Source organism: Fusarium tjaetaba, assembly GCF_013396195.1.
Source record: "Fusarium tjaetaba strain NRRL 66243 chromosome Unknown NRRL66243_c0000207, whole genome shotgun sequence".
Taxonomy (NCBI): domain Eukaryota; kingdom Fungi; phylum Ascomycota; class Sordariomycetes; order Hypocreales; family Nectriaceae; genus Fusarium; species Fusarium tjaetaba.
In genome coordinates this window covers 36,523-64,494 of record NW_023501403.1, presented here as the reverse complement: position 1 = coordinate 64,494, position 27,972 = coordinate 36,523, and the positions used below count along the sequence as shown (strand labels likewise).

General features: G+C 49.1%; 10 protein-coding genes across 10 annotated transcripts; 7 read left to right on the top strand and 3 right to left on the bottom strand.

Moving 5' to 3' along the window:
• Positions 1-490: 490 nt before the first annotated feature.
• FTJAE_9183 (uncharacterized protein) lies at positions 491-1,405 on the bottom strand (the record flags this gene model as incomplete). The annotated part of the gene is made up of 1 exon (XM_037356077.1): positions 491-1,405. The coding sequence occupies one exon, from the start codon at positions 1,403-1,405 to the stop codon at positions 491-493; it is 915 nt and encodes a 304-aa protein (XP_037203758.1).
• A 950-nt stretch (positions 1,406-2,355) lies between these two features.
• FTJAE_9182 (phosphate transporter) lies at positions 2,356-3,075 on the top strand (the record flags this gene model as incomplete). Its single annotated transcript, XM_037356076.1, has 3 exons — positions 2,356-2,375; positions 2,458-2,618; positions 2,681-3,075. The coding sequence occupies 3 exons, from the start codon at positions 2,356-2,358 to the stop codon at positions 3,073-3,075; spliced, it is 576 nt and encodes a 191-aa protein (XP_037203757.1).
• A 523-nt stretch (positions 3,076-3,598) lies between these two features.
• FTJAE_9181 (DNA repair RAD14) lies at positions 3,599-5,715 on the top strand (the record flags this gene model as incomplete). The annotated part of the gene is made up of 4 exons (XM_037356075.1): positions 3,599-3,682; positions 3,740-4,388; positions 4,439-4,747; positions 5,348-5,715. 4 exons carry the CDS (start codon positions 3,599-3,601, stop codon positions 5,713-5,715), a joined length of 1,410 nt encoding a protein of 469 aa, XP_037203756.1.
• A 15-nt stretch (positions 5,716-5,730) lies between these two features.
• FTJAE_9180 (striatin Pro11) lies at positions 5,731-8,298 on the top strand (the record flags this gene model as incomplete). The annotated part of the gene is made up of 3 exons (XM_037356074.1): positions 5,731-6,106; positions 6,155-7,990; positions 8,039-8,298. 3 exons carry the CDS (start codon positions 5,731-5,733, stop codon positions 8,296-8,298), a joined length of 2,472 nt encoding a protein of 823 aa, XP_037203755.1.
• A 779-nt stretch (positions 8,299-9,077) lies between these two features.
• FTJAE_9179 (acetylglutamate kinase n-acetyl-gamma-glutamyl-phosphate reductase precursor (ARG-6)) lies at positions 9,078-10,586 on the top strand (the record flags this gene model as incomplete). Its single annotated transcript, XM_037356072.1, has 1 exon — positions 9,078-10,586. The coding sequence occupies one exon, from the start codon at positions 9,078-9,080 to the stop codon at positions 10,584-10,586; it is 1,509 nt and encodes a 502-aa protein (XP_037203754.1).
• Positions 10,587-11,250: 664 nt separating this feature from the next.
• Positions 11,251-12,241, top strand: FTJAE_9178 (2-hydroxy-6-oxononadienedioate 2-hydroxy-6 oxononatrienedioate hydrolase; the record flags this gene model as incomplete). The annotated part of the gene is made up of 3 exons (XM_037356071.1): positions 11,251-11,366; positions 11,416-12,002; positions 12,054-12,241. 3 exons carry the CDS (start codon positions 11,251-11,253, stop codon positions 12,239-12,241), a joined length of 891 nt encoding a protein of 296 aa, XP_037203753.1.
• A 188-nt stretch (positions 12,242-12,429) lies between these two features.
• On the bottom strand, positions 12,430-13,261 carry FTJAE_9177 (uncharacterized protein; the record flags this gene model as incomplete). Its single annotated transcript, XM_037356070.1, has 2 exons — positions 12,430-12,783; positions 12,836-13,261. 2 exons carry the CDS (start codon positions 13,259-13,261, stop codon positions 12,430-12,432), a joined length of 780 nt encoding a protein of 259 aa, XP_037203752.1.
• A 4,666-nt stretch (positions 13,262-17,927) lies between these two features.
• FTJAE_9176 (beta-glucosidase) lies at positions 17,928-19,796 on the top strand (the record flags this gene model as incomplete). The annotated part of the gene is made up of 1 exon (XM_037356069.1): positions 17,928-19,796. One exon carries the CDS (start codon positions 17,928-17,930, stop codon positions 19,794-19,796), a length of 1,869 nt encoding a protein of 622 aa, XP_037203751.1.
• Positions 19,797-23,321: 3,525 nt separating this feature from the next.
• FTJAE_9175 (amino acid permease) lies at positions 23,322-25,144 on the top strand (the record flags this gene model as incomplete). Its single annotated transcript, XM_037356068.1, has 3 exons — positions 23,322-23,710; positions 23,764-24,057; positions 24,106-25,144. The coding sequence occupies 3 exons, from the start codon at positions 23,322-23,324 to the stop codon at positions 25,142-25,144; spliced, it is 1,722 nt and encodes a 573-aa protein (XP_037203750.1).
• Positions 25,145-25,887: 743 nt separating this feature from the next.
• FTJAE_9174 (uncharacterized protein) lies at positions 25,888-27,522 on the bottom strand (the record flags this gene model as incomplete). Its single annotated transcript, XM_037356067.1, has 1 exon — positions 25,888-27,522. One exon carries the CDS (start codon positions 27,520-27,522, stop codon positions 25,888-25,890), a length of 1,635 nt encoding a protein of 544 aa, XP_037203749.1.
• Between the last annotated feature and the right edge of the window lie 450 nt (positions 27,523-27,972).

Sequence of the window (27,972 nt, the reverse complement as noted above, 5' to 3'; positions counted from 1 at the left end):
AGGGAGGGCACGGTGAGTCGATATCAAACGGTGATGGGGGTGGCAGAGCTACGTACTGAACAGAACAGCAGTTGTGAGTGATAATATTCAAGATTGATATGTTACTCCAGTATCAGCCTTGTACGGCACGGCATGTTACATGACTGGTGGGTTTTACGCGTGATGGTTCGAATTTAGGCAGACTGTGGAGGCTGAGGCTGTCATTCTTGGAGTCCCCTCATCACGCTAGTATCATGGGACTTGACGATGCAGGCCTCAGAGTATATTTCCTCGTATATTTGTGTTTTTCTATCCAAAACTACCTTAATCTTACACTCATTGATATCGTCATATTCATCCGTGTCTTACTGCTTGCTCATCCTTCAACCATCAATCTCCACAAAATCTCTCGTCTATCACCCTCAATCTTGACATCTGGCGCCCGCGCCAATTGTGAGGTTGCCCACTTCACCCGATCTACATCTTTCTTGACATCATGATACGCCGGTAGTCAAGCCGCCCAGCGCACCTGCTTCACCTCCCTGATCTCGAGATATTCTGCGTATTCTAGAAGATCAACCATCGGGACGCTGCCGTCGAGCCTCTGCACCGTCCCGTTGTTCCAGTGCACTAGAACCTTGGCGTACCGCCTGTCGGGTGCCAAGAAGGCCACGATGCGGTCACATGACGCTCGGGGGTTGACTGAAATGGTAAACGGAAAACTGTTTTCGCTTCGCATCCCATTCCTTGTGTTGTCATATACCTCAAAGACAGGCCTGCCATTGCGGTTATATCTGTGGGGCGGATGCGAACGGCGTTGACTGGTAGTATGCACGTCCCCGGACATATGCCCGTAGTTATCGTGGCTATGGGAGATACCTGTCGGATGGGGGCAACATCTGCAAGTACATCTCGTGGGGTCCGAAGTTTGATAGTGTCCATCCATGTCGAGGGGCATGATGTAGGTACCATAGGTTGACCCTCGTCTGATAATTGGTGCCCGACCACTGTTGAGCATTGTGTTGATCTCCTCCTGCGGCGAACGATCCCGCCCTCTGTCAGAGCGAGAGCGTCGTCGGTCATTGCTCGCACGGCGCTCTCTGTTCAGATGAGAATAATCGTCGTCTAATTCTGAGGAAGAAGCTGAGCCCCGTCTCGGGCGCAGGTACCCTTCCCGTCTGGAATGATGATGACGATGATGATGTTGTTGTTGCTGTTCCCATCTCATATGGTAAGGCACGTCGGATTCGCCAGACCTACGTGAGTACGAGTGAGAATCACGACTACTTGAGGAGCTGCTGCTGCTGCTGCTGCGGCGGCGGCGGCGGCGATCATAGTCACTGTAAGCGCTCTGGTTTGAATAGAGGGAATTTCGCCTCCTAGCTGCCGCAGCGTCAAGATCGTAACGTTGTGATGAGTACGACATGATGGGCTTTGATTCGGTATACAGACCTGGTTTAAGTCACGGTTTGGTTTGAGTAAATTGGCTCTGTGATTTGCGTGGAAACTGAGTCTGTGAGCCCAAATGAGGTTTGTGAGTCCTTTTGGTATTTAAAGAAATACGGTGTCCATTGACGAGTCCATCATGACGACCTCGAAGGTCGGCCCATAGGCCTAACCTTGGAGGTGAACATAGATTTGACTGAACAATAATCGAGAACATCTACTCTCCTTTGTTCAATTCGCATTGAGAACATTGAGTACTCTTTGTTCATCAATTCCATCTTTTAACATAATGTCCACTCGAACAATGTTCAAAGATACGTCCATGGCTGTTCTGCAGGACTCGTCAAGTCGTTCCGCTTTCATCAAAGAAACAAGTCAAAGGGTTCAGTTACACAGCTTCCCGGCTTCCGCAAGGTCATTTGTGCTGAGACTGTTCGGGCCCGGGCAACTGGGCCTTTTGAGAGAAAATAGAAACGGGGTCTTTCACATTCACGCGGGTCCCAAGATGGCAGGTCGATTTTTTGGTTGATTAAGCCAAATCCTAAATGGAAGCAATGGGAAGTTGGGAGAATGAATGGCGCGATGAGGCTCGGGGATGCAACGGAGGCCGACATATGAAATTAGGGGCACGACCTGAGATAAAGTCCCCTAAAATTCGAGATAAGCCAATGGCGTTGTCTCATCCTGTTTGCGGGCAGCTTCCCCACAGTGGCCAAAGGGGGCTAAGGGTGCGGCAAAAGCCACAGGTGGAGGCCACTCTCCAAAAGGCCAGCAAAGACATGTCCATTCCATTTCATCCCGCACTCTAATCTTTGCATCCATCTTCATACTCTATTCCCATCAGCCCCCAAATCCTTTTGGCATTGCCATTTTCTCTTTCCTTGCTTCTTCTCTCCAATCCTTACTGGTCTCTTCAGCTCATTAATCAAGATGGCTCTCTCTCCCCAGATGTAAGTCGTTCTCCACGCGACAGCCGTCGCGCAGATTATCTATCTGGGGGCGCAAAGAAGAAAACGCTGACATTCGCGATAGCACCAACCTGATCATCATCTTGGGTATGATGCAGGTGTCGAAGCGTGTTCCCTTCGACGACCCTTTCGTACTCAACGTCGTCCGCGCTGTGTACCTCGCCAGCAACGTCATCATTGCTGCTCTCTACTTCTACACCCAGCTGAAGATCAACAAGAAGAAGGGTACGATAACTTGACTTCTGAGGCAATTTCCACCACCGCAATACTGACATATGCTTTCACAGACCTCACAACCCTCAAGTATGTCGAGCCCGCCCCCATGGGCTCCACTGAGGAGGGCAAGCTTGTCACCACCACCGTCCACGCCTACGACAGCCAGCAGATCCGCACCGCTTTCCGTGGCCAGGCTATGGGTGTTGCCATGATGGCCTTCATGCACATCTACATGAAGTACACCAACCCTCTCCTCATCCAGAGCATCATCCCTCTCAAGAGCGCCTTCGAGAACAACATAGTCAAGATCCACGTCCTTGGCCAGCCTGCCGCCGGTGACCTCAAGCGTCCCTTCAAGCAGCCCCAGGGTTTCATGAGCGCCATGCAGGGTGGCCCCGCCCAGAGCGACAAGAAGGCCGTTGAGGCTGCTGAGCGCGCTGGCCGTGGTGGTGCCAAGGAGGAGTAAGCTAGAACTTCTGAAACGAATTTCGGGCTTTAGAGGATAGCGTGGACCGTAGGCTAGGGTTGTAATAGACCTTGGCTGTACTATAATACAGGTGTCATGGCTCGCAAAAGTGTTTGCTTATGGCGAAAGCCAAAATCAAGGAATTGGGATATGCTGAACAATTTCTTGAAATGATATCTAATGTAGAAAAGCAAGAAGATCATTACGAGAACTTGAGGATTATAACCTCAAAAGCCATGCACATTTTGGTGACTGTCGAAAGTTTGCGTAGGCTGTAGTCACGTTTTCTCGTGTAAATTGGTGACATAATTCAGATTTCTGATCGCGACAATCCGCCCCTCCGCCACCCATCGCCGTCATCGAGGACCCTGAGTCGAACTTCTCTTTGACGTCTCCATTCGCTTTTTTCTCTCCAAAATTCTCTCTTTTTACTTGTATTGTGATTCTGCGACGAAGCTAGCTGTCTCTGTCTCCGTCTCCGCATTGTTCGTTTGGTATCCCATCTCCGGTCTGATTGCTCATCATGGAACGGCCGTCTACACCACCTCGGGCAACAAAGCCTGCATCCACAATCACTCCGCCGACCCCAGAAGTAACGAAGCGCATTGTATGTATAGTCTCGGAGTAAGTATGCTATTTTCTCGAGATTCTGACCTGTACCTAGGAAGAGAACCGACTCCGCGCGAAGGCAATCCGAGACCAGCGTGAAGCTGAACAACGAGCGACCGGCACCGCACCCGAAATCCCCAAGAGCTCTGGAGGCTTTGTGCCAACAAAAGACGTTTACATCTCTAAAACTGCCGACGGAAAGCGACCGTACAGCTCCATCTCTACAGCAGATGCTTCTAATGGAACAAATCGAGATGGTCGTAACAAAGGCGACGAGGAGGCGTTGCGGCCGGCGCGCAAGTTCACAAAGTTCGTGGATTACAACATGAGCACCATGACAGATACGAAGGGTGGTTTCTTGTCGACGGAAGATGATCCGCATAACTATGCTCTGGGTGGCAAGAAGCCTGGACAGTCCGAGGATGACCAGCGACCGAAGCACATGAGCATTCAGGAGTGGGAGAGATTACAGTTGATACGGAACTTGAAGAGGTTAAAGTCAGGCCCTTTTGAGCCCGGGTTGAGTGTGCTTGCGGACGACGAGACACGAAAGAAGTGTCAGGATTGCAAGAGCTTGGAGATTGACTTCGTCTGGGAAGAAGTCTTCCATATCTGTGTTTGCAACAAGTGCAAGGAGAAATATCCAGAAAAGTACTCGTTGTTAACCAAGACTGAGTGCAAGGAGGATTATCTGCTGACAGACCGTGAGTTGTTCCGGTCAATTTTTGTGACTGCCATCGCTAACATCAAATAGCCGAGCTACGAGATCCAGAGTTATTACCGCATCTCTCAAAACCAAACCCTCACAAATCACATTGGCACGACATGATGCTCTTCCTTCGATGTCAAGTAGAAGAATATGCGATCAAGACGAAGTGGGGGTCATCAGAAGCCTTAGATGCAGAGTATGAGCGACGAGAGACACAAAAGAAAGCTCGCAAGGAAGCCAAGTTCAAAGAGAAGTTACTTGATTTAAAGAAAAAGACAAGAACGGACGCTTTCCGCAGACAGGCTGGCAATTTGAGCAAGTCTGGTGCAAGCAAATTTGGAGATGCAATAGGAGGTGGGCGGCATGTTCATGAATGGGGAAGAACGGTTGAGAATGAGGATGGGATGACGATCAAGACATGTGTTGATTGTGGCATGGAAGTTGAGGAGCTAGAATTTTGATGCCGTCACATTACGATTTGAGGCCTGGGTTTGGAGTTTGGAGTTCAGAGATTTAAAGCACTGTATCGGGCATAGAATCAAGTTATCTTTCCTGTGATTGGCATATCAAAGTAGAGCCTGATTCAGGAGTCAACTGGTGTTGGGTAACCGATTCACATTGAGCTGCAATGTTCCACGGTCTTGGATTCAATTAAGGACTTCCTCCATGTTTGACTTTCAAACAACTAGCACTAAAACAAGACACAAACAAAGACGTTGTTTGTCATCAAATTTGCTTTGTTCGGAGCTGAAATTCTTCCCTGTTGATTATCGATCCCTGTATCGGTGATCCGCACCGTTAGCCAGGGGTTCCAAGTTGATGCCTGACAGCCTCACATCCATTTCCAAGTCAAGCTTGTTCAGCGCTGATTGGCCAAAATCTCAGCGGCAAAGCGTCGATACAGCGGATAGCACCAACTAGTAGCGTGGAGATACAGGGCACCACACAGGACAGCACAACAGACAGATGCACCCGACCTCAAAGTACCCGACCAAGACTGGCAAGCTTGGTTTCTTAGCAGCACACGACCCGACACTCAATTTTTTGGCTTTCTATCGACAGAAAGCAAGCCACGATATCACGATTCGACGTCGATTCAGATAGTTCAGGACCGATTCTTCACCGAGGCGACAACACGTGCCAAGGCTCGTTGTATCTTTCGCGCAGGAGCTTCCAAGTTCCAACATCTGGCCTCGTCACATCTGATCACATCACACTCCAACAACCGCAACGAGCTTGTCCGACCTCGAATCCGGCACTCGCTCGCCTCCATCGCCATCTCTCCCAAACCGACTCGAAGCTCCATGCACCCGCCCAATTGAGAGAGGCGCGCCGCGATGGGCCCTAATGCTGGCAACGGCGTGGGCGGCCTGGAGATGGGACCTATGATGCAGGGCAATGGCTCCAACATCCCCCAGGCCACCGAGTACACCCTCCAGGGCGTCATGCGATTCCTGCAGACCGAATGGCACAGACACGAGCGCGATAGGAACTCGTGGGAGATTGAGAAGCAGGAGATGAAGGGCCGCATCGCCAACCTCGAGGGTCAGGCGCGGAGGGCCGATGCTACTCAGCGCGTGCTGAGGAAATACGTAACTATGCTGGAGCGAAAGGTTAAGGAGCAGACGGCTCAGCTTCAGGGTCAGGAGGCAGTTGATGCAGAGACGGCGGCTAAGAATGACCGGGCTGCTAAGATACAAGAGAAGCTTAGATGTGAGCAATGCCCCTTTGTGTCGATTTTCCATGCTAATATTGTTACAGCTACCTTGGAGGATATGCCCGTTCCCGGTGTCGATGGCGTTAACTATGAGAAGCTCGACCGAGGTGATGAAGAAGCTCAACGACAAGATCTTAAGACCTTTCTTGATCAGTGTCAATCCGAATTTATGTACCTTATGATTACCCCCGCGAACCCGCAGCCACCTCGAGAATCTCCCCCGCTACCGATCATGGAAGATTTGCGAGAAGTCGAAGCGTTTGGCATGCCAGCTCCCCAGCAGCAATTCCAGCTACCTACACGAAATGCTCAGAATCACTCTCAAGAAATGAACTCGAGGATATCTCAGCAGAATCATGCGCCTCATGGCCAAAACCAGCAGCAACACTTTGGTCAGAAGCAAGAACACCAGCCTCAGCCAATGGTGCGGTCCGAGCATCCACCCGTTATGTATCAGAACTCTAATGACTGGCCCGCGCCCGTGTCAGTAACGTCCCGACCGGTTGAAGATCACATGCCACAGGCAAACCATGCGGCAGAAGTCTTGGGTGGAATGGATGATTCTGCTGAACTTAGAGAGAAACACTCTGCACAACCTGAGAATGATGGATGGGAGTTCCCCGAGGGCACATTCCCTGAACCTGGAAACTCGCAGCCCAATTCTCAACCTAATCGCCCTGACACCGATGCTTTCCCTACCGCTGACAACCTCCCCAAGTCGCCGAGCCGACGAGATAGCTCCCACCGACGAAAAGGCTCCATGTCTAGAAGACGAAGTGCCGATCATGAGCTAGCCTTGGCTGCCCAAAAAGCTGAGAGTGGTAATTTCAAGCTCAGATTTGGACTCCGAGGCCATCTCGACACTGTTCGCACAATCATATTCTCTGGAGGCGGTAGTCCCGGCGAGCCAGAAATTTGTACTGGAGGAGACGACGGTATGATCAAGCGCTTCCACATTCCTCGATTAGATGGTCACCCTGGCGGTCTTGCGCACACAGCGTCAGACCTTGATGTTACAGCCAGCTTTACACACCGTGGTCACTCAGGAGCAATCCTGTGTTTGACATCGTGGTCACCCTCGCCGAATTTCTCAACTGGAGGTCGCGCACAAGGCGACGGCTGGATATTCTCCGGCGGCCAAGATGCGACCATTCGAGTTTGGGAGCGTGGAAGAGTCGACCCCAAGGCGACTCTTGAAGGACATACCGATGCAGTATGGGCTATATGTGTTCTGCCAGCAACTCTTGGTCAAATATTCGGAAGCTCAAGTCCCTACGGTAGCACGGATCGTATCTTGGTTGTTTCGGGTGCTGCAGACGGCAGTGTTCGTTTGTGGTCAGTGAGCGCACCTCCTCAGCTGAGCTCACCACAACCTGGAACAAACCGAGCCATGACCGGCCGCGGAGGCAGAGTCCGTGGTAACTCGATGAGCTCCGGCAGTGGATTCTCCAATACTCCCCAACCTACCATCGCCTCTAACTCGCCCTTCAACCATACACTTGTACACAACATCTCGAGGTCTGACGGGTCCACCGCCAGTCCGACGTGCATCACACCTCTGGGTACCACTGGAGAGTCGTTCGTTGTCTCGTACTCAGATGCCGCCATTATCGTTTATGACACCCGAACCGGTGAACAGATCGGCAACATGGACAGCCTTGAAACATATGATCAGTCAAACAAGACCAGCGTTAATGCCGTTGTGGCTACGACAATCGGTCTCGATCAGGCTAACCAGAACCACAGCGGTAGCATAGGGGAAGAAGATGCCAGGCCAGGTGCTACTGGAGGTGGACGATCCATGGCTGGTTCAGGTGTCGAGGGAACTATCATTTCTGGCCACGAAGACCGCTTCATCCGGTTCTTCGATGCCAACAGCGGTAAGTTGCATGTATCACGAATACCTACAAAGACTAATTGTTCTCCAGGCCAATGTACATATAACATGATTGCCCACCCCGACGCCATTTCCAGTCTTTCCCTCAGCCCTGATGGTCGTGAACTCGTCAGCGCGGGTCACGACGCCTCCCTCCGTTTCTGGAGTCTCGAGAAGCGAACCTGCACGCAAGAAGTGACAAGTCACCGCGTGATGCGCGGCGAGGGCATCTGTGCCTGCGTATGGAGTCAAGATGGTAAATGGGTAGTAAGCGCTGGCGGCGACGGCGTGGTCAAGGTGTTTGCACGATAATGGAGATAGATGCTTTACATGTATGTATGTCATGATATGGAGGAACTTCTTTTTTATTTTTTTCTCAAAGGGTACGGGGTGGTGGTGCATTGTTGCTTGGCGGACCATAGTATTGTCGCAGTTGGATTGGGGCGCCCAAGCAACCCAAGTGTCATAGTATCTGTATGTGTTGAGGAGGGTGATGATTTCACTTATTTATACTACTCGTCGATACCCGGCATTTAGTGGTGGCTTATCTTTTACTTCTAGTATCATCACGGAGTGTATTCATAGTAAGGTAACTTGATGGCAATAAGACAATGGTAACGAATAATAGTATGTTGAGAAGATGATGAAATGCAAAAAAATGAAACCTGCGTATCGCAGGTGGCTGGATCTCTCCCGCCGGGAATTGAACCCGGGTCTCAAGCGTGACAAGCTTGCATACTGACCACTATACTACGGAAGACACTATTTCCTAAACAGGCTTAGCCTGCTGTAGTGAGAGGGGGTTATACTGAGGGCGTGGTTGATGGAGTATATGAATAATTGGCACCTAGTGGCGTTTGTTTGGGAATAGCATCCAATGACTCATATGGATTAAAACTACTGTGACTCTGTACCTGAGCTGCGAACCTAACCGGTTCATCATGCTATGACACATGCTGGTGTTACTTGGCCCTCCGAAGACGGGAGGGGCAGAGCATTAATACGATGAAGCTTATACCTCTGCCTCATGAGTCAACTACAACCACAATAACTTCTGCATCGCTCTGCTGCGGACAGGAGACAATTTCGAGATGCCAGCTGCTTCTGTTGTCCTTAGGACCAGCGTCCGCCTGGCTACGTCCCGAACTCTCACTCGTGTGTCCGCGCCCGCCCTGACCTCATTCCGATGCCTCAACCGCGCCCTCTCAACAACTCATGCCCTCGCCGCCGCTTCCTCGCTCAACAGAGATCGGGCCCGTGAGATTGTGGCCCAGACTATCAGCAGCATTGGCAGCAAGCGCGAGACAGCAGCGTACCTCAAGGTTTTCACGCTTGCCTCCCAGCATTTTGCAGTCATCAAGGTCGGGGGCGCCATTCTTCAGGAACACCTAGACGAGTTCTGTGGGAGTATACTACTACTCTATGAGCTTGGGCTATACCCAGTCATTGTCCACGGCGGCGGTCCGCAGCTGAATTCCCTCTTGGAAGCTGAGGGGGTGGTTCCTCAATTTGAAGATGGAATCAGAGTGACTGATGCCAAAACCCTTACTATTGCGCGTAAGCTTTTTCTAGAAGAAAACTTGCGACTCATCAAACGCTTAGACGCATTTGGTGTCGCAACGCGATCTATACAGGGAGCCTTTGGAGCAACTTACCTTGACAAGGAGAAGTGGCAGTATGTGGGTAAGATCACTGAGGTTCGGAAGGAAGCTATCGAGAGCAGTATATCAGCAGGATATATACCGATCCTGACTTCGATGGCTGAAGGGGATGATGGTCACCTCTTAAATGTCAATGCGGACGTTGCGGCTGCTGAACTTGCTCGTACGCTTAAGCCCTTAAAGGTTATCTACCTCTCAGAAAAAGGAGGCCTTGTCAATGGCGAGGGGAAGATGATCTCGCAGATCAACCTGGATGATGAGTTTGAATACCTCATGGCTCAGCCCTGGTGTCGTTATGGCACGCGTCTTAAAATTCGGGAGATGCAGGCTCTTCTCAAGGGTCTTCCCCGAAGCTCTAGCGTGGCTATCATCCACCCTGGTAACCTTCAGAAGGAACTATTTACTGATTCTGGCGCTGGCACCCTCATCCGCTTGGGCAATCGCATTCGAAAGACTTCCTCGATCAAGGAACTTCAAGATATCAGGAACCTCGAGGCTACGTTAAACAGCAGCTCCGACAGTCTTGATATTGCGGCTATCGTGGATCGATCCGCCAGCATACTAACAGAGATGAACTTTACTGCCTACTATGATGATGACATGCATTGCATGGCTATCGTCATGCCTCAGGACCAAGGTACGGCGATACTGACGAGTCTGTCTACTAGCAAGTCTGGCTGGCTCAACGGTACTATGGAGAATATCTTTACTGGTATCAAGAAGGACTACCCTACTCTAGCTTGGGCTGTTAGCGAGAGAGATGAGAACTTGACCTGGTTCTTTGAACAGGCTGATGGCAGTTTCCACCAAAACGGCAGAGTTCTCTTCTACTACGGGAGCGACATGCACTCAGTGGCTCTCAGTCCTGTATACAAGAACTTTGTGTCTGGGCGAGCTTCGCTTGGCGACTCCAACCTTGAAAGCGGCGGGACAGCTTGAAGTGGAGGAGGCACTCAAATGAATTCTGCGTTGCACCGTTTTTCCAACACGACTTCGTAGATTTATACCACTGACCTGACGTTGGCAAGAGCGGTAAATCTTTCCGTTGCAAACTCGTCGACATACCCTACAGTGTTTTCTTTGTTCTTGTAGTACTGGTAGAAGCATGGGTACCGTCAAGGAACGCCTCGAGCGACACCCTCGCATTCGAGGCATTCGCGGATCTCACTTCTAGTGAGATCGAGTCTAGTTAAACTCCTCCAAAGGCAAGCTTTCTGCAATCAAGCGAGTAGCAACAAAGATACGGAAGTGCTGGATAAGTCTGCGAAGTGCTGTGCAACAAGCGTCATTCACATTTCATTCACAAGTTGTAAAAAACTCTGTTTATTTAATATTGGGTCAATACAATCGTCTATGCTACCTGTGTAAGTTATATTAAGATCCGCCCAAGAGCATCATGAAGTCAACTCTATTCTTCCTGTCCACTGAGACTTGGTGAAACTTCCCAATGAGGAAAGTATTCAAAACATTGACCAGGTTCCCCGGACCATGGATCACCTGACGTCAAAGCCGATGGACCTCGGCATCTGTACTGAACTTATACAGCAGCTTCCAAATTGCTGACCCTCAGAAATTGGAACCTTAGACTCATATTATTCACAAAATGTCGACGTATGAAACAGCTCAAGATCAGTTCATCACTGTAGATGGCATCAAGTTCGCCTACAGGCGCTTCGGCGCGAAACACGGCGTACCCCTCACATTGTGCATGCACTACAGGTGAGCATCCCTTCAATTCCATTTTCCAGGCCTAGACTCACAATATCAGAGGAACTATGGATCATTGGGACCCAGCTCTTATAAACCCCATCGCGGCAAAACGCCCCATCATCACCATTGACAACGCAGGCGTAGGGCGCTCAGAGGGCCAAGTCCCCAAGCAATACAAGCAATGGGCACAATACTACATCAACGTCCTCCGCGCACTTGGCGTGAACAAGACTGACGTGATGGGCTTCTCCATGGGTGGCTGTGTTGCTCAGCTCGTCGCCCTCAACGGAAAGGATCTCGTTCGCCGGCTTATCCTCTGTGGAACGATGCCTAGCACAGGTGAAGGTGTAGTACCGGCGCCTTCTCTCAAGGCCTTCAATGCTCTCAGTGCTGCCAAGACGGAGGAAGAGCACAAGGAAGCTTTTCTTATGAGCATGTTCAACACTTCTGATAAGAGTCGGGCTGCGGGTGAGGCTGCGTGGAAGAGAATTACTAGTGCGCGAAAGGATAGAACTGATCATGTTGATCCTGCGAATGCTCGTCTGCAGGGAATTGCTTTTGCGAAGTTTATGGATCCGAAACAGGCGAAGGATGCGTCTTATGATCGATTGGAGGAGCTGCGTATACCTGTGCTGATTGCAAATGGTAAGTTACTCTCACGAGCGCCGAAGTTGCTAAGCGCTAACACAAGAGAAGGAAGTGAAGATCTTCTATTGCCCACGGAGAACAGCATTGTGATATGGAAGAAGTTGAAGAATGCCCAAGCGCAGCTGCATTTGTACCCCGATTCGGGACATGGCTTCTTGTATCAGTATGCGGATGAGTTTTCCAAGCTGATCAACGTTTTCTTGGGTGATGAGCCTAAGCTCTCAAGTCGTCTTTAGACCTAAGCATACAAATATGTAAAATTTAACACGACAGGACTGAATATAAGTTCGAATGGTAATGTGCTTATATATAAAGATTGTATATGCATCGACGCCTATCTAAGTTCACCCATGACCAAACCCGAATGAAGCACCTAACGCCTTATCCCCTATCCTAGACCAGCTATCCTACAGACACCACAAGCTTATTTCTTGCACTTGCAGTTAGGGTCAAACACCACAGGGCAATCACAGCAGACATCGTCATTAGACCAAGTAATATGAGCGCCCCAGTTGTACACCTGGTTAAGAGTGTTGTACTCAGAGTACGCCTTCTTAACCTTCCCAGTCTCAGGGTTCAAGAACACCATGTCGATGCCGTTGCCGCGACCCCGACGAGTTCCCTTGGGGACCTCGAAGTCGCCCTTCCAGTAGAAGGTGAAAGAGTTGCAGCCGTAAGCGATGGGTCCTTTGATGAAGGCGCTGGGGTCATTGGTCTTTTCAGTGTTGCCTTCGATGAGCTCCTTGCGATTCTTGTAGATGGGAGGAAAGTCATCGTTCTGAAACTTGTTAGACTATAGGTGTAAAGTGAGAGAGTGGGAATATGTTTACCTTGGCGTACTTGTTGATCTTGGAGGATGATGAAGTCCACCAGATAGACTGAGAGTAAAACTTGACGTCCTCATCAAAAATAGTCCTGGCCAGCGCTCCACCATCGGTGATACCAGAGAAAGTCGAGACGTATTTGTTGACTATAGACTCAAGCTTGCTCTTCGAAATGCACTTTTTGCTCTGAGCCGTCGCCTTCTTGCCTCCGGTATTGGTAGTACCTGAGCTACCAGTAGAAGCCTGCTTCTGCCCGACAGGCTGATACTTGTTCGTCTCAGGATGATCATAATTTCCTCCGTAGGCGTTATACCCAGCCTTGACGGGAATACCAGCAGCTGGAAGGACACCACCGTCAGCCCTGCGGTGGATGTTCTTGGCTGAAGTTGAGATGGCGCAGGCCAGGATAGAGAGCGCGAGGTAAGCCTTCATTTTGAATGATGAACCAAAAGTTTTTGGTTTAAAGAGAGTGGAATTGATCTAAAAAGATCAGGAGTTTCAAGTTTGTGGAGTGGTGGTTAAAGAGAGACTGAGACAATGACATCCGCAAACGGGAGGGATTCGTCATCTTATACCCTGTGACCCGTCGAGCCGATCACTGCGGGAAAAGTCAAATCGTTGGTGAGGATTGCCGTGTAAGTTTGAGCTATTGTTGCTCTAGATTTACGTGCCTTTGATGGTGGCCGTGGCAAAATTCCAGTTGTTCCTGGACTAGACTCGATGCAGCGGATGTGGAATTGGACTTGACGGGGTAGTTTAAGATGCTGAATGTCATATATAATAGAAAGGAAGCACTATATATAAGTTCTTATGAGAGAGTCCGTGTAGCTGCGTTCATGAACTGAATTGTGCTGTGTTGTAGAATGTCTCACCTCCCTGACAAGCGGTTCATCTGACACTATTCCCGCATCTTCAACATCTAAGACACAGACTTGGCATATCCAAAGGCGTTCTTGTGGCGCACCCTAACTACAAGCCACTAAAATACTCATACGCCAAGAGACTGGTGATCTGTGTAAGTGAACGCCTACAATAGTTGCCCAGCGACTTCGGAATGTTGTCTCCTGTCGCCAACCCCGACCCCAGCACGTATCCGGAACATGGTACGACGTCTGTGGCCCTTCCACTTCTTATAGTCTCAGGGCTCGCTGTTTTACATGCGATTGCTTGAGTCGTCGATTGTGTTTCGAGATCTTGATCGTCGCTGGGCTTGCGTCCATGTTCCGATAACCTGGGCGAACGTGGAAGCGTTTAGAGCAAGAGAACACTCCGGTGATTTGAAATCATGCTTCGCGTGGTTTTTTCCGTGGTGAGTTACTCCATGTGGCGGAGGGGGCGCTGATGACTTCGTGGTGATGTCTTAACAGGACTTCAGCTTAGTAGATAGCCACGGCGTTGGTCGTCAACGCTCATTCTTAGTCATATGAAAGTGACATTGTGTTGTCCTACAGGTAGAAACATATCGCCAGGTGCGGCTCTCCCGCTATCTTCACTCCAACATGACAGCCAAAGGTTTCTGCCATGAGCATAAGTCTGACCTGATTTTGATTAGACTCCGAGGAAAGACAAGTTTTGAGCCAGTTACCATCTTTGGGGTATCTAAACATGAAAAGGCAGTCAGTATCAGCAGACTGCCAAGTCTCTTGTCTTACATCTCGGTCATGAACAACGATACATCAGTCTCCTGATCAGGGCCAAGTCTTTTGTCACTCGAGACCTAACGCCCAATAGCTATGCCCTTAGAAGCTTTTCCGTGACATATAAGCCTGGTCCGTTGTAGGATTAGTGAGCCTTGAAGCGTCAAAAGACAATCGAGGAAATGGGAGTATACTTGACCATGGCTGCTGTAGTATTTACGTTTGACCGGATGATCTTGAGCGGTTGGATTGATTTAGCACATACGATTATACATCAATAGGGACTTTATATAGCGCATAAAATGCTTGAATTTCCCTGTCTCGTTAGGAATCAGTTGGACTAAGTAGAAACTGGCTGTTTCTTCCAGTATGAATGTCACCAAGGAACGTTGAAGCATAATTTTGGGGCACACGATATGAACAAAAGATGACCTAGCCCACAGAGATCGGTTGCCTTGCTCTATTTCTCGATATGTCCTCCAACATCCAATCTGGTTTCTCTTAGTATAAGGCGCTTTCCACAGTCCTGTTAGTTTGCCATCGAATAAAGACATCCAGGATAGAGGATGGATTTGAAAAGCCCTATTGGTATGATGAACATGGTGTTATTTGGCCAGAGTGTTCATCCCGCCATGGTATCTATCTGCTCAGTTTACTTGATCATTGCCCTGAACCGTCCTTGCTACTGAAAACCTCTCGATGTAAGATGTGATGGGTACTAGGGCTGAATAATGACTTTAGAACAAAGAGTCAGGCTGAACACCTGGCTTGATGTGGTAAATATGGTATTGTTAAGCCTAGCTCTTTTATTGACTGCAGTACCATGAGGCTGCATGAGACAAACAGAGTAGCCGAACAATAAGGCTGAGATGATGAATACACAGCTTTGTAGTTAGAACAGAGCTTATGTATAGGACAATCCAAACAAATGGTTGTGATATCAACTAAGTATATATCTATGGAGAAATTTCTTTACTTCACCTCTCAAGTCAGGTACACTACAACACACATTGCAATATGCGCCCTAGCTCTATTGAAAAGTACCGGTTTTCCATCTGTGATACAATTCCAGTCTCTTTCACCAAGTCACTAGCAAGAACAAACGCTGGCAGGATCAAGAAGCACAGGGGCACAAAGCGTGTCTTTATTGAGCACCTTTCCACCGGTGGCAACCAGTATGCTTCACAGATTATGGATCCGAGTGATCTTTCAGTTCCTGTTAAGGGGCCGGAGGGCCGAGTCCAAGTTCTTACTGACGGCACCACAATCCTAACAACTGACCCGCGACAGCAGATGGAGATAACACTGCCTTGGCCTCGGGTAACCAACGCCTGCCCGAGTAGGCATTCCCGATACTGCACTACTGCACATTCCATAACACAAGGTCAGATCAGATTGGCCTGGAAAGGTGTCCATGCAACCGCTGAGCATCTTGACATAACCAACATATACATGCCGTCTGACATTATCACCCTCGATTACGATGGTATGACTCATGATCCGTTGGGGCAAAGTATATCTGACGATTTTGATCCGGCTACAACTCATAATATTCTCTTTCATATCATCTGCGTTAGGAATAAAGGGTTTCCTAAGAGGTATTTCACGATTGTAGAGCTTCTACGGAGGCCACGTGGGCCTGAGAAGAAAGTATACTGTGCCGATGAGATGGATGAGGCTGACGATACGGTGCAGGGACTGATGAGCTGGTATGATCGGTATATGAACACCAGGGACAGGGCACCTGATGCCGACCGTCATAGTACATGGGTTGATACCATTCATGGCAACAGTAAGGCAACTACCTATGCCACAGGGCACAAGGTTGCCTATTGCTTCAAGATAGCCTCGCTGTTATTCTGTAAGAAAGGTAGCCTTATGGTTAAGGATGAGGCTGGTAACACTGGCGATTCACTAGATCATGACATCAGATTTAGCGCGTCAGGGTCAGATACAGCTCACATAAATAGCTTTTTAGCAATTAATAGCTTATATTAAGCCAGCTATACTGCCAGAGTGTTCAGGCTGCAATAGGGTAATGGTAAGCTAGCTAAGTAATTAAGTATCCTAAAGGATAGCAATAGGGCAGGGAAGTAATAAGCACTTGGGTTTACAGTAACCGTTCCTAATAGCCATCTTCTTTGAGTTAATCTTGAACGACAGTCAGTTATGTCGCTTGGGAGAGTAGACATGGTAGATTATGGCAGTCGGAATGGGAGTGCAAGAATGGCAGTACGGCTTGTCAGGCAAAAGTCCAGTAGCAATATATTTTCAAGTGCATGTATTACTATTGAAACGTTCTTAGATCTTATCAATCAGCTCGTGTGTCGCCGTTGAGCCACAAGAAATGGTGTGCCTAAGTGCTCATGCACGGCGAACAATGAACTGAGGAACCCGCGGCCCTATAGACATACTCATCAAACATTTAGACAACCTAGTCTAATTTTAGAGGAGTCTTTATTGAGTTTACTTTGACATTCTCTTCTAAAGTCTTATGTTTTCTTGCTCCCTGATGCTGCCTTCTCAGTTGCGCCGAGACGATGGCAAAGTACGCACCATAAAGCTGCATTAGAGATGAAGAGCCGCGAGGAAGGACAATTAATAGACTGTTCGAGAGTCTGTGATGGATTCATCTCTTTCTCAGGTGAATAAGCTATACTTCAACTGTGCGCCATCAATGATATCACGGACGGGATTAACAGCTTTGGTCTGGTTTCCCATGGTTAGCTTCCTAACCACTCTCCCTCTCGAGATACCCCGAAACCCCGAAACATCATGTCAATCGCTCGACTTCGGCGAAATACAGAAACGGCTCTCGCAATCGGCTCCTCATAAACTTTTCATCCTATCCTTCCATTGGACGGTAACTCTGGGGTAAACCGGATCCCTGGGCCATAACCCGCAAAGATCGACAAAGGTCAGCACCATAATCTTGGTCCGGGGAAATCTAAATAGCACGATGCCGTCACCGCTCCAACCCCACAAACGACACGGCGGTACCGCGAGCACGTACGATTTCCCGTGCAAATCGGAGTATCTGTGCCTTTGTAAAGAGAGAGCATGACCGTTACATCCCCACAACTTCCCCGCGATTTCTTATAAAGAACAGGTTTGAATCGGTCCGAAAAGTCTGGGGATCGACTAACATGCGGAATTGCAGTGCTTTTCGGCTCGGAATTGATGGTGACGGCTAGGGGAGGAAAGAAAACTCAGAGTCTTGGTCATAAGTGACAATAATACTCAGGTAACTTAGTATAAGCTTAGGATAAGTTTAGTATAGACTTAGGATACCCTTTGCTGAGTTTATTTTAGCACCTCACATTAAGGTCCGGTGTTTTCTTGCCCCCCAAAGGGACGGCAAGGACGGAACATGATGTTGTGAGAGGCGATAGTTTGAGCATATATATCGTGAGATCGCGCGGGCTGCTTTGCTCGTTAGTTCTGTATCTCAGTCGCCCGTCATGACACCCTCATACGCTGCTGTGATACAATTCCTCTTTGCGTCTGTGGCAGTTGGCCAGCAGATCTATCTTGATGCAAAGGGTCCTACTGAGCGCCCTCAATGCAAGGCTACAAAGACACATGAGCCGAAATACACATATACACCATTTTCTTATACCCTCTCTGAGACTGTGAGATACGCTACTTCTGTGCCGTCTCCCACAACAACGACTACATACGCCAATCCACCAGAGTCGCTCATCTCTCTCGTCCCCTCACTGTCCTTCACAACCTGGGGAAAATGGGATCCAAATGCCACCACAAAGGCTTCAGATACAGATGATCCTTATGGGCGAGCCGCATGGACTGCTCTCTGGGAACATGCAAACCCGCCCAACTTCACCGAGACGGGAGTTTTCAGCACAACTGTGTCTCCTACTCCTATTCCTAGCAGCGAACTAGTCCTTCCACCAAGGGACTACTTTGGCCCTTCGGACTGCTACAACTTCCCCAAGAACTTCAGCTTCGGAGTTGCTAGTTCTGCAAGTCAAATTGAGGGAGCCACTGCGGAAGAAGGCAAGGCGCCGTCTCTCATGGACATCCTCGTCCAAGATGGCCGTGCGAAGGATTATGTCACGAACGAGCATTATTACTATTATAAGCAAGATATCGAGCGCGTTGCTGCGATGGGTGCTAAGCATTTCTCGTTTAGTATTGCGTGGACGAGAATTCTGCCTTTTGCACTGCCTGGTACACCTGTTAACCAGGAGGGTATTGATCATTATAACGGCGTGATCAATTTCATCCTTGAGAAGGGCATGACTCCTGAGGTCACCCTGCTTCACTTTGACACACCTCTCCAGTTCTATGGCAGCAATCTTACCAAAGCTGCCGATCCGCCTGAGATCGGCTACGTCAACGGAGCCTATCAGAATGAGACTTTCCAAGATGCTTTCGTTCACTACGCAAAGGTTGCTATGGCTCACTACGCTGACCGTGTACCTGTTTGGTTCACCTTCAATGAGCCTCTCCTCTACTCATATAATGCCCTCTCCATCAACAATGTTGTCAAGGCACATGCGCGAGTTTATCACTGGTACAAGGAGGAGCTTGGTGGAAAGGGGAAGATTGCGCTCAAGTTCAACAACAACTTTGGTGTACCCCGGGATCCCAAGAGTGAAGCTGATGTCTACGCTGCGGACCACTTCAACTCTATTCAACTGGGACCGTTCTGTAACCCGATTTTCCTCGGCGAGGACTATCCTGAGTCGTTCAAGAAGACTTTTGATGATTATGTGCCGCTGAGTGAGGATGATCTCAAGTATATTGGCGGTACAGCAGATTTCCTGGGTATTGATCCATACACCGCCACAGTCATCGCACCACCCGTCCCCGATGAAAAAGACAGCGTCCTCGAATGTGCTTCAAACTCCTCCTCAACGTTCCGCCCCTACTGCGTCAACCAAACCACCACAACTGTCAACGGGTGGAACATCGGCTACCGCTCCCAGAGCTACGTGTACATAACGCCAACCTACCTGCGCAGCTACCTCAACTACCTACACAACACATGGAAGACCCCCGTCGCTCTCACAGAATTCGGTTTCCCCGTTTACGCCGAAGCTGATAAGGAACTATCTGACCAGTTGTTTGATACGCCTAGGAGTATTTACTACCTGAGTTTCTTGTCTGAGACGCTAAAGGCGATCTGGGAGGATGGTGTTGAGGTTGTTGGGGCTTATGCGTGGAGCTTTGCGGATAATTGGGAGTTTGGAGACTATGATGCGCACTTTGGGATACAGACTGTTAATAGGACTACACAGGAGAGGAGGTATAAGAAGAGTTTCTTCGATATGGTGGATTTCATGAAGGCTCGGGGTGTGGAGTGAATGAACGTCTTGAGATGAGGACCAGTCAAGATACCATGGTGATCTAAGGGGGAGGCAAAAAAAAAGCTGAAGACCTTTATCCTAAGGAATGAAAAGGCTAAGAAAATCTAGTCTAAAGTTAGGGGAGTCTTTATTGAGTTTATTTTAGCATCCTCTTCTAAAGTTTTATATTTTCTTGCTCCCTGAGAGCTTACCGCACTCTAGGCCCCCTTATCGTCAACCCAGTGTTTGTCTCTCCACGCAGAACAAGAATTGACCTAGTTTGGGTCCCTATCTAGCAACGTAGAGACTGTGGAACGAAGCTGTTGATGCGTCGGTCGTGCGAGGAAGACTCTTGCCCGCCAGCTTCATACCTCGTGTGAGTGAGATGTCTGAAGCACATGGAAAGATAATAATCCTCAGGGGCATACCATGGTTGAACGAGATGTTGCTAGTCTCGTATCATACCTGCTTCAAGTGCTGAGGGTCGATCCCTTCAGTCTCTTCGTACCTTGGATACCCAGGTGTAAAGCCTCACAGAGTTGCCGTGAGGAGTTGCCGTGAACGCTTACTCACCTTGTTGAACTCCATGTGAGTCACGAACAAGTAACATTCTTTCCATACCACTTCATCCTGCTGTGATGAGTCCTACAACCATATCCATGTTCTCTCACCATGACTGCCAAGACACTCTCCTGAACCATCAATTTCCTCAACCCGATTTTCGGCACTCACGGACTCTTCACAACTCCTCATTCGCCACTACACAATCCATCATGATCTATCATCCCTCAAAGCATAGACCACACAAGCATAGATCATATACCGTCCCCAATCCCAACTTACGATAAATTCTCTAGCGTTGCAACGAATGCATGATCCGTGGATCTCCCCAGACGGCTATAACGTAATATTTCCCCAGGATCAACTGGGGCCCCGGATTTCAGCCCAAGTCTTGGCTTTTGAGGGGTATTTGGAGCATCGTTACAGTGGTTAATTTGGTATGCAGTAGTGTTGAGGAGAACGCGCAAGTCTAGACATTCACCTTGATATCTTCTCGGTGTGGACAAGGATGCATAGCTAGTTGACCTTCGCTTGGAGTTTTGAGACATATAAACTGGGCGGCAAGGTCAAAATGTTAGTCATAGTAAGGCATATTTTGATGAGTTTAGTATAGTGTTTGTCTTAAGGTTTTGTTATTTGTTTGTTTTAACGTACGATAATCTTGACGAGGAGCGAGATCTGGCCTCGAATGCTGTGAGGCAGACCCGCAGGGCGTTCAAGATTGACGATAGCTGCAAGGATGTTCGGATCCGATTTGGTTGACGTTGAATGAGCGACTGTGGCACTGTCAATGGCGCCAGCGTAGACATTTGCTCTGAATAAAGTTGTGTTCAGCCATTTGTTGCCCGATTAGCAGAACGCCTATCCTACGCCTTACGAGCGCTTGAGCAGGTGTCAAGTCCTTATCTATGCTTATAATAAACCTTTAATATGTGCAGGATTCAGCCTAAGCTTGTCAGCGTTTGACAGAGCAAAGTGGGTGTGATTGAGCGCCCGAGGCTGGCTTTCACGTTCCGGATCGACAGTGCATCGAGGCGTACACCAAGGCACGATTTCTTCTCTCTCAATCAGCCCTCGTGCAATTAAAACTCATAGTAAAATGTCTCAGCCTCTTCCGAAGCTGAATTTTCATGACACAAAAGTATGTAATAGAATGTTGGTCATCGCCGGGCTAACTAGTTATGTCGAAGCCACACGAATGTTGTTCCCCAAATCATCAGTGCACCATTCATCATCAGCATCATCCATCATCTGTGCTTATTCTATTCCCCGCCAAGTAAAACCGTCTGGACCGTTCAAGAAAAAAGTGCGGAGAGAATCCCTGAACGGCCACAATAGGAAAGTGATTCCCGCTGACGACGGGCTCTCCGCACTCTTGGCTAGGGGCACGAGTTGGGGAATTAGCTAATAATAAGGTAAAAGATATTGTTTTCCCTCATTTAAGCATGCAGTTTAGCTTTAGAGTTGTTTTTTTCTTGGAGTTCTCGTTAGTTGGTTAGATCTAACTAAAAACACTGACTAAAAACCTGCTAAACTAACTTTTACTGGTATCTCTGTGTGCGGAGAATCTCTGTATCCGTATCCCTGCATGGCCCCCGGTTCGAGATAAAGATCATGTGAACGTGATGGTATTACCTATTCAAGGGGTGGACACCAAAAGTACCCACTGAGAGAACAAGCTGTTCAATCAGAGATGGCCTGCAGTGGTCAGAGCCATCCCTGGCTATCTCTCGTCACCCTTGTCCTCATTGTGTTTTCCCCGCAGAGAAACAGACGGCAGATACGGAGTACTGGTAGATAAACAATGGAGCCAAGACCGCAGTAAGACCGGGGGGTGGTCGTGGTTTGGAGAGAGGGAAGAGCCTATCTCTGAAGGGAGCTCAGAAGAGCCTTTATTGACCTTCCTCAAGGGGAGTGGCTTGGTTTGATAGCAGTGGATACAATAGAAATCTCATTAACAAGATCCTCACTGTGACACTCCCGTATTATGGTACTAGGTAACTTGCAGGCAGGCAGCCATTATTGGAGATGTCGTACAGGATCAGGCCTCGGAGCAAAGTGCCTAAGCTTATCTCTTCCCGAGCTTCTAGAAACTACACTACACTACACTACACTACTGCGCCTTTTTCCCTCTCTCGCTCACTTGTCTTGTTCCCTCTCTGTCCCTTTTCAGCCTCGGCGCCATGATCAAGTGCCGGGCCGATCTTTGCTAGTAAGAGATTGGCGTAGCTATAGCGATGAGACAAAACCAACGGCCCAAAAAGAGCCTTCAAATCTGCCCTGCGCCCGATTACCTTACAGTCAATGAGTGACGTGAATTCTAGATTTCTGTGCTGTGCAACAAGAATTACAGTGCAAATGCACAACTGAGGCGAGGCACACACCCAACTCGCCACAATGTTACATGCAAAGAGATAGGATCTGACCCCATTGAGAGAGAACCAGTTGGACCGATGATCTCTGAATTTAAAGCCAACACTAGCTAAGTAAAGCACCCCCGGTTCCCACTTCACACAGACAAAAACACCCCCGTTACGTGATTTGATCTTCACAGGACGGGCGTGCGTGTGTCTGACTCTTGCTCTGTCCGTCTAGGGTTCCATCGAGAGCATTACATGGGCTGCCACTTTGAGCATCGGGTCGTCTTGGCATTTCCCTCTCTACAGTGATTAAATTTGATAGCAGCCTGGTTATTCGTGCGTGGTTGAATCAGAGTAAGAAAGTGTGAGACGTATTCGGTATATAGCTGTGCTCATCCCTCGCCTTCTCATCTCATCTCTTTCTTGTCCCGCCATCCTTTTTTCTTTTTTTTTCGTGCAACGTTGGGGAATCCAACACATACAACATCGCCAAGGTCCTTGGCTTTAAGATCCCCCAAAAGCTTGGTTCTTCTCTGGCAGCTTGGCTTGTTCTCTTACACACTTGGCAGCTTGGCCCTTTATCTCCAAAATATTCTTGGCTTGACTTGATCCAGTCATCACAATGAGCGGGAACGACGTCGAGAAGACGGATCTCGGCTACGATGCCTCTGCAGCTCCCACCAAGGACATTGGCGTCGGCGAGGATCGTCACATTCGCGGTCTCGAGACCAGCGCTGAGACGTCGCTGCACCGAGGTCTCAAGGCCCGTCACATCACCATGATTGCCATTGGTGGTGCGATCGGTACTGGTCTTATCATCGGCACTGGCAAGGCCCTGGCGCAAGCTGGTCCTGGCTCTGTCTTTATCTGTTATACGGTCGTTGGTTTCGTCGTCTTCCTCGTCATGGCTGCGCTTGGTGAGATGGCTGCTTGGCTCCCCATGTCTGCTGGTTTCACTGGTTATGCTTCTCGATTCTGTGACCCTTCTCTTGGTTTTGCGCTTGGTTGGACGTGAGTATTGTGTTTCTGACATGTTGGAGGTCACGCGAGCTAACGGGCTTCAGTTACTGGTTCAAATACATCATCGTTACGCCTAATCAACTCACTGCTGCTGCGTTGGTCATTCAATACTGGGTTGATCGAGACAAGGTCAATCCAGGTGTCTTTATCACCATATTTCTAATCACCATCGTCGTCATCAACTATTTCGGCATTCGATTCTTTGGTGAACTCGAGTTCTGGCTTTCCTCGTTCAAGGTCATCGTCATCATTGGAATCATCCTCTTCTCTCTGGTTCTCGCTCTTGGCGGTGGTCCTGACCATGATCGAAAGGGTTTCCGATACTGGAGCAACCCTGGGTATGTTTATCTCCCCTCTTTGTCTCTGAGCCTCACTAACAGAAACAGCGCCTTCAAGCCGTATATCATGACTGGCGACGCTGGACGATTCCTCGGCTTCTGGTCCTGCATGGTCAACGCTACCTTTGCCTACCTCGGAACTGAGCTCGTCGGTGTAACAGTCGCTGAGGCTCAGAACCCTCGCAAGACCGTGCCCCGCGCCATCAAGCTCACCTTCTACCGAATCCTCTTCTTCTACTGTCTCTCCGTCCTCCTCGTCGGAATGATCGTCCCCTACAACTCTCCGGAGCTTGCCTTTGCCACCAAGGCCCAGGCCGGTGCTTCTGCCTCTCCCTTCGTCGTCGCTGCCGATATCGCTGGTGTCAAGGTCCTCCCTCACATCGTCAACGCTTGTATCTGCGTCTTCGTCTTCTCCGCCTCCAACTCTGATCTGTACATTGCCAGCCGTACCCTCTACGGTCTTGCTTCCGACGGTGCGGCCCCTGCTATCTTCAAGAAGACTGACAAGCACGGTGTTCCCATCTACGCCCTCGCCATGTCTGCTTCGTTCTGTCTCCTGGCCTACATGAACGTTGCCGACGACTCGACCAAGGTTTTCGGTTACTTTGTCAACCTCACCACCATCTTCGGTCTCATGTCCTGGATCTCTATCCTCACAACCCACATCTGGTGGTGCCGCGCCAAGAAGGCTCAAGGTCTTGCCAACGAAGCTCTTCCATACGTCGCCCCCTTCGGCATGTGGGGATCCATCGCTGCTCTCGCCATGTGCATTCTCATCGCCCTCACCAAGAACTACGACGTTTTCGTCAGGGATGCCGACACCGGCAAGATCTTTGGCGGTGAGAAGTACAAGACCTTCATCACTGGTTACCTTGGTATTCCCGTGTACCTGATCCTCATCTTTGGCCACAAGTTCATCACCAAGTCTCGCGGAGTCAAGCCCCATGAGGCCGACTTCTACACCGGAAAGGATGTCATTGATCGTGAGGAGGAGGAGTTCCTGGCTGCTCAGGCCGCTAAGCGCGAGGCCGAGGGTCCCAACCGTGGAGGATGGTTCTACAAGACTTTTGTCTCTTGGTTGTTCTAGATGCGTCCGTTATCGGATGTTTACTGTGTATATGAAGATGCCCGTTCGCGGGTAATGAGCGTATGTAGTCAAGATGAATATTATCTTCCACATTCAACGATTCATGAGCTATGTTTCCAACCTAAAAGTTAACTCCCCGCGTATGCTCAACGGACCTTCAACGATTATACCATTTAGATGTATCTTCACTCGATTCAACTGAACTCGAGCTGTGTGCGACTTCAATTAGAGACACTCCCCGAGGAGGTCGAAGTCCGCGAGATGCATGGAAGTCTCGACGCCACCCGTAGCCCTAATTAAAGCGTACACGGGCGTGCATATCGATGAATTGTAGAGTCACTTTCGTCAGTCCATAGGCAAAGAGCTCGACTGATAGTACTTGAGTGTATAGATGGAAGTCAATCTGATAGTCTAGTCGTTTGTCAGTATTGGCTGTCATAAGTCTTGGCGAGCGTGTCGATAATTCCTACCAACTTCCCCAGAAGTCACCCAATTCTTATCACATGTAGACATCAATACTTCGACCTCACATGTGTAGCTACAAAGTGCGTCGGCATCTTATCGTTATTAGAAGCACATGCTAACATTATCGCCGAAGGAAGGATAATAGCATCATATACTTATTAGACGAGCCGAAATCGCATCATGAGATAGCAGCATCAGGCCATCACTCCATCCATCAGCAACGTAATTTCACCGAGTAATCTCATTGCATGTGCTTAACTCGTCGACGTATTTATTATCTAAAAGTCCAAAAAGTCCAGATATGACGGATTCCTATGATTCAACGGAAACTTGAGATCTCCTTCACTCGATCTCTCTGGGTGGCCTGGTCTGACACCCAACATGCCCCTCCCAAAGGGAACTTGTGTCGTCTGCCCTATCCTGAAAACAATGCCTTTTGATGCAAATGCTTCTTCAAGTTCTTTGATCTGTTCTTTTGGCGGTGCCTCGTAAGGATCTACAGCCACGACACTCAAATTCTGAAATCGATATACCTTCTCCGCCATACCAAGGAGGTCTCGGTGCATCTCTGGCCAAGCCAACACCATCCCTATATGAAGGATCTGCAATGATGAAGGAAGACTCGCCATGAAGATCTCGGGCCCAATATCTTTCATCGCTTCGAATCTTTCCTTTCGCTCTTCTTCATCGTCAAAAACAGGTCCATAAAGGAGAAGTTGTTCAATCTCGAGGATTTCGAGACGGGGAAAGTCGACGAAGCTTGCGTCACCGCGGAGTGATGAGTCCCAGCGCAGAAACGTGGCCACTTGTTCGATAATATCTTGTGCGCCGCCCGATGTGTGCTCCCACGTTGTGCTGGTGTAGCATAAACGTCGTAATGATTGACTAACGGGGGCGAGGTGGTGATGTTGGAGAACGGTGTATTTGTCCATGTCGCAGAAGTATTCGAGGTCTTCGAGAACTGGACTCCGACGAAGGATTTTGGCGAGATTATCGGGGTCAAGGCCGTGGAGTGATAGGCGGCGCAGACTTGCGAGGGCAGTGTCCCATGGTTCTGACCGGAAGCGTTCGCGAAGGGGGATGTCCGTCCCGCAGTCTGCGTCACTGGCTGCCAGCACTTCAAGGTTCTGGGCTTTGGCTAGGACATCCTGCATTTGTTGAATGTGGCAGCATTCGTCAGGATTTTTGCCCTGGCCTGGTAATACCAGATACTTGAGATTTGGTAAGTAGAAAGGGGAGTCTCTTATGTACTGTAGCCCTTCTTGTGATGATCGGTAAATAAGGAGTTGCTCCACGAATGGTGCAGCCATAATTGAAGCTTCTTGCAACCACTTTGAGTCAACATGTTCATATGATGGTAGAGCACGAAAACCAGCGCGCTCACCAGCTTGTCGAAATAGAGCTTGCGTTTCTATGGAGATGTGACGAGCAGTCACTTCTCTCAACGCAAAGAATGCCAAAGCACGAACATGCTTGGCCAAATCAGGCCTCTCAAGAAGAGTACGAAGAAACCCCTCAAGAGTCTCAGCTTCTCGTCTCCTTGCATCAGTATCACCCCACCACTCAGGACTACTCGAAGAATTCGACTGTCGTCCAGAGTGATAACAGTGATACAAGATAGGCTGAGCCGTATTTCGAAAGCGTCGACACGTGCGGCTCAAGCGAGATAAAGCCTGCTGAGCCTCAATGGCGTGGTCGATCTCATCTGGCGGGAGATCGACAACATGTGCATGCTGGCAATGCACACAGAGATTGCGACATATGGCGGTAAAGATCTCGACGGGAAGATCTCCAATGGAAAGCTGCCGTCGCTTCCGCCAAAAGAAAGGAACCTCCGCCTGGAAGATTGGGCTGGGAGACCAGATATTCCCTCCGTGGAGGACATCCCGGTCCATCCTGGCAACGAGATGCATGGTATGGTATGATATGATGATCAAGTTAGGCTGTAAGTCCAGGGACGTGGGTATAAGGCGAGTGTAGGGATGATTGCTGTACAAGCTGGATTCGAACAGCGAAAGTTGGACAGTGATATAAGAACAGCAGAGGCCTTGAAACACGGAATCATGAACAGCGCATGTAGATAAGTACTCCTTCCGCCCCCTCGAGCGGAGAAGGGGTCGAGTGACCTGGAATAGGAGTTGGTTGCTTAGATGCGGATATTGAAAGCGGAGGTATGATCGCGAGAGCATCAACAAGGTATAATAGATCTTACGATGGCGTCGTCAAGGACCAGCCCTGGAGCAGCTGAATTACCAAATCGAATCGCAACTGGGGCCTTGTACAGTAGAAAGGATCGAAGCTAGAGTCCAAGCCAATCGTATCTTGTGTCGCAATCACTCATCCAGCACCCACGGGTCCGTGAG